Source organism: Sinocyclocheilus anshuiensis, unplaced genomic scaffold (assembly GCF_001515605.1).
Source record: "Sinocyclocheilus anshuiensis isolate Anshui unplaced genomic scaffold, SAMN03320099.WGS_v1.1 scaffold343, whole genome shotgun sequence".
In the NCBI taxonomy this organism is placed as follows: Eukaryota; Metazoa; Chordata; class Actinopteri; order Cypriniformes; family Cyprinidae; genus Sinocyclocheilus; species Sinocyclocheilus anshuiensis.
The window spans coordinates 1,779,950-1,787,803 of NW_015549598.1; the positions used below are offsets into that span (position 1 = coordinate 1,779,950).

The 7,854-nt window shown below is 34.2% G+C and overlaps 1 protein-coding gene across 1 annotated transcript; it reads left to right on the forward strand.

Annotated features, from left to right (window-relative positions):
• Positions 1-4,565: 4,565 nt before the first annotated feature.
• il1b (interleukin 1, beta) lies at positions 4,566-7,168 on the forward strand. Its single transcript, XM_016447159.1, has 7 exons — positions 4,566-4,739; positions 4,844-4,888; positions 5,081-5,156; positions 5,245-5,425; positions 6,161-6,334; positions 6,429-6,565; positions 6,657-7,168. Exons 2-7 carry the CDS (start codon positions 4,848-4,850, stop codon positions 6,888-6,890), a joined length of 843 nt encoding a protein of 280 aa, XP_016302645.1. The 5' UTR covers positions 4,566-4,739; positions 4,844-4,847; the 3' UTR covers positions 6,891-7,168.
• Positions 7,169-7,854: the final 686 nt, after the last annotated feature.

The window sequence follows — 7,854 nt, forward strand, 5'->3', positions numbered from 1 at the left end:
ATACATTTTTAGTATAATTTTCAAGGCAGATGCAGCCAAAAACATTATAAAAAATATATCAAATTATAAAAATTAATAGTGCGAAAACATCAAAATATTAGTTTTTTCAGATTGCTCAAATCTTTCCATTTTAATGTACCTTAGAGATGTATTAAAAATACATTTTTTGTATGGGTTCTTTAATCTGTAAACTTTAAATACTCATTATTTACCCAAGAGTATACAGTACCTTATGACCAATTTTCTTTTACAAGCACGGAAATGACGGCAGACCATATTTGGAAGTACAAACAAGGTTACATCATACTCATGTACATGCATACAATACTGTTCAAATGTTCACCAAGGCTGCATTTATGTGATAAAAAATACACTAAAATTAGTAATATTGTGCAATATTATTACAGTTTAAAATAACAATTTTCTATTTGAAAATATTATAAAATGTAATTTATTCCTGAGATGCAAAGCTGAATTTTCAGCATCATTACTCCAGTCTTCAGTGTCACATGATTGGTCGATTATGTACAATGCCTGCATGCTATTGGTCGAAATACTTTTCAGTCATTACCTTCAGCAAAGAGAAGAGATGAAACAACTTTCATCAAAGAGATGAAAACAAAGCCAAAAAAAAATATTTAGGCAGTTTAGAAATCCTGGCCATAAATTATTCTGATGGTACAGTGATTTCTAATAAGGCGAATCGCTTCTGTTTTCTTCCCAAACGTGTGTTCTGTTTGGTGAGCGGGTACGAAATTCCGCGAAAAGGGCGGATTGCTTTACGGCAGCAATAAATGCACGCGTGCGTCCACTGTAATTACGACAGTGGTACATTTATGACAATGAATTCCACTCACTTAACTGTAGGGGGCTCCCTACAGTCACAAAAATACATAAAACTTCATACAGCTGCTTTAAGCAGATACGGACAACTAATCTAATACCATGAAGTCCAGGTATTTGTAAGTGACTTAATTGCCCAAAAGCTCTCTGCGGTTACTGGTTATATGCACAGCACTTTCAGTTCAATTTCCTTATGTACAAGATACATTTCCAAAAAAAACCCCCGCCACTTAATCTGTAAACTTTAAATACTCATTATTTACCCAAGAGTATACAGTACCTTATGACCAATTTTCTTTTACAAGCACGGAAATGACGGCAGACCATATTTGGAAGTACAAACAAGGTTACATCATACTCATGTACATGCATACAATACTGTTCAAATGTTCACCAAGGCTGCATTTATGTGATAAAAAATACACTAAAATTAGTAATATTGTGCAATATTATTACAGTTTAAAATAACAATTTTCTATTTGAAAATATTATAAAATGTAATTTATTCCTGAGATGCAAAGCTGAATTTTCAGCATCATTACTCCAGTCTTCAGTGTCACATGATCCTTGCTGATTTGCTGCTCAACAAACATTTCTGAATATTATCAACACTGAAAGCAGTTTTGCTGCTTCATATTTTTTGTAAAATAATTTCATTTCTTTGAAATAGAGAACTTTTGTAACATTACAAATGTCTTTACTGACATGTTTGATCAATTGACTGCATCGTTACTGAGTAAAAGTATTTATTTAAAAAATTTTCCTGACCCCAAACTTTTGAACGGTAGGGTATATCACTATATCATCAAGACTTATTTGATGTAAACAGTTGCTAACAGTAATATTTATATAAAATATTATAGCTTACAGTAATATTAGCTTATAATATTTTATTATTATAAATACCTTCCTTCACACACCCATTCAGATTTCTGTAATACTGGACACGGCAATACGAAACAAGAATTTGAGGCTATGATGTAACTAGCCTATATCATTTTAAGATAGTATCCCTAATTATGCAACACCGTTTTACACATCCTTTCATAACACACCTAGAAAGACCGAGTCACAGGATGTCAGGATGAGAAAGTCCGGGGTAAACTGGATTTGCATGGGCGGAGACACAGTTGTTTATGTGGTTTATGTCACAATTTCCTGCAACTGTTAACAAATCCTGACTGTCTGTTGTCTGACCTAACAGAAACTTCATGAAAATACAGTAATATTGTCTTAAATTGGCAAATCCGCAGCTGTTTTTATTAACTGATTTTTATGTGTCATGACGTAAAGTGGCAGTGCAGCCGACGTTAACATTTTATATCAGCATTTTGCAGAAGCTAAATGAAGAAGTTTCATAAACGCAGAAATTCTGCTGGACATTCTAGCCCCAATATTTGTTAATTGCATAACTAGACAAAACACCCAAAAACCCTCTCTGCTGAAGAATTTATTTTCATAATAACCCAATTGTGTACATTCTCCCATACACAAGAGGTAATTAATTCATCCAGAACTTTTGATGTATGACCTCAGTGAAAATTAAAGTTAATTAGATTATGTTTCTTAAAGTCTGAATCAGCTAAGTAATTCAGCACTTATGCTACAATAATATTTCTTCGTCATAGTTTCATTTAAACAGGCAGTTATTTAGGCAGTGTTTAAATTACTAAAAATGTCTTTTGTATTTTTAGGAATTTATAAAATATAATTTTAAAGGAGCTGTATGTTATATTTTTGAATGTTCTAAAGCATAACAATAGCATAATAAGAAGTTATTTAGGAAACATGCTAAGTTCACATACTTCTTTTTCCAAAAAACACTGCTACAGCCGGTTATTCTACTTTGAAATGTGCATTTTGTGTCGGAATGTCTGTTTTTGTTTTGGTCTGTGTGACTCCGCCCACTGCTAATTTAGCCATCAGTATTACAACACCTCGGGTTGCCAGGTGGTAAAAAACACAGCGCACTACAGCCATGGAAGCCAGCAAATGAATCCAGTTAAGAGATCGCAGATTTTACCCAACCTAAAAAGCATCAGCAACCAAAAGAAAAACACTATGACTAGAGACAAACTAAAACGTGGATAAATATCCTTTCATTGTAAATTGCGCATTCTTAACCTGGCAACCCGCGTGAGACATTGTGACATTGGTCATGTGAACTACATGTATAAAGGGCCAGATTTTTGTGTAAATGTCTCATTTCAACTTTTCAGTCGAATTGTTATGCAAATGATATCATTTGCAATGTATGAAATATGCACAATTTTTGCACCCCACTGAACGAGAGTATCACAAACACAATGACACATTTCTTTAATAACCGTCATCTAACTCTATCTCATGTGGACACTGCTGTTTGACCTCTCTGACCCCTGAATGTGATATTATGGGCTGTTATCTGGTTCTTGCGGGAGTGGGGCTTGAGTGAGTCGCTGCCTTTTCAGGGATCATGTCTCAAGATCAGTCTGGAGTGAGTGGCACTTTTACCGCATGCACCTGAAGAGATTTACTGCTCCTCACAGCACAGACAGTAACACTGCATGGAGGACTGAGACTCAACAAAATAGCATCGTAGGTATTGTAAGTCTTACATTTCTTTCAAGTACAAGTAAATCTCAAAAAGTGTGTACAAGTTTTTGCTCATTTTACCACAGATTGGTGTCAGTTGTGACCGGGGCTAGTTGTCACATGGGTTATATTTTACTAACTATGTTTTCAGTTTCATAAATAATTGTTTTCTTATGTTAGTATCATGTGTAGTTTAAAACGGTTGCAAATTAGAATAATTTTTGTGAATTCTTTCCTACAAACAAAAACTTTAGTTACATCATAGTATTGCAAAAGCGGACGGAAAACAAGTCACCACAAAAAAAAACCAATTGCGTAATTACAATTTTTGCTGAACAAAACAATAGGCTCATATTATTGTATTTAACCTTCTACATTTTTGTTTCTTTAATACTTTGTTTTATTATTATTTTGAAAAGCCTGTAATAAGCTATTTAATGGCAACTTTGCATTATGACAGACCATATAACATTTTAGCAGTCAAGACCTTGAGAAATATTCACAAAAATTATTATCTTTAGGTTATTGCATGCCTAATCATGCAAAAATACTAATACTATAATAAAATGTTGTCATGCTGTCTTCAATTTAATAAGGTTATATATATATATATATATATATATATACATACACACACACACACATATATATATATATATATATATACACACACACATATATATATATGGTTTTCTCGTTTCTACTTGCAAAACAAACGCTGTTAATTACTTTTTAACATTAAAAAATGCCTCCCTGCTTTTTATTTATGTTTTTTTTTTTTTTTTTTACAACTACTTTTGGCAATATTTTTTTAAGAATTGTAACTTTTAATGAGACTTTTTTTCCTTTTACAATATCTGACTACTTTAGAACACTTCAAACTGACTTTTAATTCAGTGAAAACAGAATCATCGTCATCAACGGGTTGAATCCAAGTTATTCTATGTATGATTAGCATTTTTTTTAATGTATTTTTGAATAAATTATTAGACAACAAAACGAGCATGATGTCATCGCGAGTGCAGGAATTTGGAGAAAATGAAAATAATTGTGCTGTACAGTTCTCTATCGTGACAGAGGAAAGTTTGTGAGTTTATTTACACTTCAAAGGATCATTTGTGACTGTGACCAGTTATGTCGAAACGTACAAACTTCTCCTTTGTTGGTATGGATTACGCGCTTCTCTGACGGGAAATTCCCTGATGGAGGACATAAAAGCACACTTCCACCGTCACAAACACATTCAACCGAAGACTCTCACGAGAGAAACAACGATTTAATCAGCTCAGTAACTCCAGAGAGGGAACTGAACTAAACGACAGGTATGTAGCGTACAATGGACTTTCACGTGCATCTTGAGTTAACGTCAGTTTTTAAAGATAAAGATGATCATTTTCTCACCGTTTAGTTTTATGCTTTATTTTAGAACGATGGCATACCATGGATATGACTATATTTTTGATTCGGCGGAGTAAGTATCACTTGGTTTTTTATATTATTTTTATGAATGCATTATTAAATAGTTCTTGACTAGATAATGGGTTTAACGTAAAATCTGTACATGATGCAAAACATTTCTATTTCTTTAACTAGCTTTGGTTTTCGTTTGGATTAGTTTGCCTGAAACTCCTCTAATGCTGCATTTCGTTCGTTTCCTAAACAGTGCATTCAAAACAGACAGTGCAATTTACTCCGACAGTGCTGACTCTGATGAACTGGACTGCCCAGATCAGGTCATGGTGAGTTGCTGTTAAATATGCTCATGGATATTGTCTGATTAATATCAAGTCTTCTAAAACGTAGTTTTTTGTTGTTTTTTTCCTTCAGAGTTGCCAATGCGACATGCATGAAGACATCAAAGTGGAACTGTCGCCGCATCCTCACAGCATGAGGCAGGTGGTGAACATCATCATTGCTGTGGAAAGGCTGAAGCACATCAAAGGAATGTCTTCTGGCAAGTTTTGTGAAGATGCGCTGCTCAACTTCATCTTGGAGAATGTGATCGAAGGTACCATTAGCAAACTTTTAAGCAACTAAAACTGGCTTCTGGTGGTATGATAGTTGGTCAAGATGGTTAGAGCTGGTAGGACCAGCAACAAACCATAGTGACCACCTTAACCATTATGTTACGTAGCTGGCCAATGTGACCCAGATTGTCGGGACCCAGATTTTTTTTCTTCTTCTTCTTCTTCTTCATATTTTGTGACTTGTGTGTGGGTCAACTTGAATGGCAAATTTCATGGTTAAAGGCAGTTGCACAACCAAAATAATATTTTTTTATGCATTTTGAGGTTCTCAACTACTCTCTAAGAAGGGTGTTGACATTTACATGCATGCATCTGATAGATGCTCATATCTGATAAAAAAATTGAAAGAAAACAAACAAGGATCTCGAATCCAAGATTTGGTTATAATATAGCATAATGAGAGATTCACAAGCTATTTTTAAAAGGCCAGTCATTTTTGACTGAGAACACCAAATTAGGTAAAGGATCTTCAGCACAGCACAAGGGTTAAAGATTTACTCATACTACCTGATTTTTGATTGTATTATATCAAATCTAATTTGGGTCAATTTGACACTGTAAGATCGTACTCAGATTTTTAACACGGTACAAAGTGTGTTTGTTTGTCAAACCTCTATAATATTAATGAGAATCTACAATATCAAACTTAAGTATTTTTTGACTACCAAACGGTTTAAGCATTTGTTCTCTTTTGGTTGTTCTTTCTATTTCCACAGAGCGTCTGGTGAAGCCGCTTAATGTAACACCAACTTACTGTAAGACCAGCCGGACCTTGCAGTGCACCGTTTGCGATAAGTACAAAAAGACTCTAGTGCAGAGCAACAAACTAGGCAGCGAACCTCTTCATTTGAAGGCTGTGACGCTGAGTGCTGCAGCAATTCAATACAAAGGTAAATCTTTATAACACAAGCTTTTGCATGTTAATGCATGACTTCAGAAATGTCCTTTTGACATTTCCTCTTACACATTTTCTGTTTCTTTCAGTTCGATTCAGCATGTCAACGTACGTATCGAGTGCCCCACAAAAGGACGCCCAGCCTGTGTGCCTGGGAATTTCCAACAGCAACCTCTACCTTGCTTGTACCCAGTCGGATGGTTCTTCCCCCGACCTGCTCTTGAAGGTTCGTGCAGCACAAACACATTAACCTTCCCTAAAAAATGTTTTCCACATCATAAAATGAGGATTTAAACACTTTTTTTTATTGTTTTTAGGAGGTCAGTGGCCCTCTGAACACGATTAAAGCCGGTGACCCGAATGGGTACGACAGCCTCCTCTTCTTCAGGAAAGAGACCGGCACGGCTTACAACAGTTTTGAATCCGTTAAATATCCTGGATGGTTTATTACCACAGCTTTTGATGATTGGGAGAAGGTGGAAATGTACCAGGTGCCAACTAACCGAACCACAAACTTCACACTTGAGGATCAACAACTACTCCCGAGATAAGAATCAGATTTGATCCATAAACACATTTCCAGAGAGTATGTACCATGTACAGTTTATAATCTGGATTTATTCAGCGTTACAAACCTGTACGAGTTGATGTATCGATCTGTTTTTTTTGGTGTTGTTGTTCTTTCCACTATACGTGTAAGGTTTGTGTTGGGATTGGTAAATTCATGTTGAATTCTTTAAGTACGAACATTTGCCTATGTGCTATATTTAATTTTTTAATTATGTTTAATATTTATTTTAAATTATTTTTAAATCAGACTTATTTTACACTGCACTGATTTATTATTTTTTTTTAAATAAACTTAAGACATGGATGTTACTTGGTGTTGTGTAGTTGATTAAAACAGCAGACCTTGTTCACTGTTTTTCTTTTGAACAAGATAGACCAAAAAAAAGAATCTGTTCTGAAAAATCCACTGAAAAGTAGTATTTTACTTAAGACTATCATATAAAAAGATAACAGAATACCAAAGTGCACTAACAAATAAGTCACTGTGCACAAAAAGAAAAAGAAAAATCTTGTGCTTAACTCTTAACAGCATAAATTAACTGCATTTATACATTTTAAGGCACTAGTTGGATACACCCGATTAACACAATTAGCAGAACACTAATTCTTTCTAATAGAACGAATAGATAATTTACATTCATCTTACCCATAAATGCATGTTTTGTTAGCTGAATCGCCCCCAAAAATGTATTAAAAGACATTAAACATTGACAATTTACTTAGAAACATGAGGTCGGGAAATATATTGAAACTTTAAAAATAAATACATAAAATAGAATAATTAATAGCTTGTATTTCAAAGGGTGGTTAAAATCTATGCTTGGAAAAATAACTTATAATTTTTTGTTTTATATACCAGGCCTTGCTACAGAATTAAAAAAATTAGACATGAGCGCCTTCATGTGGTAAAACATTTCACTGCATACAGACAGTTCATTGAATTAC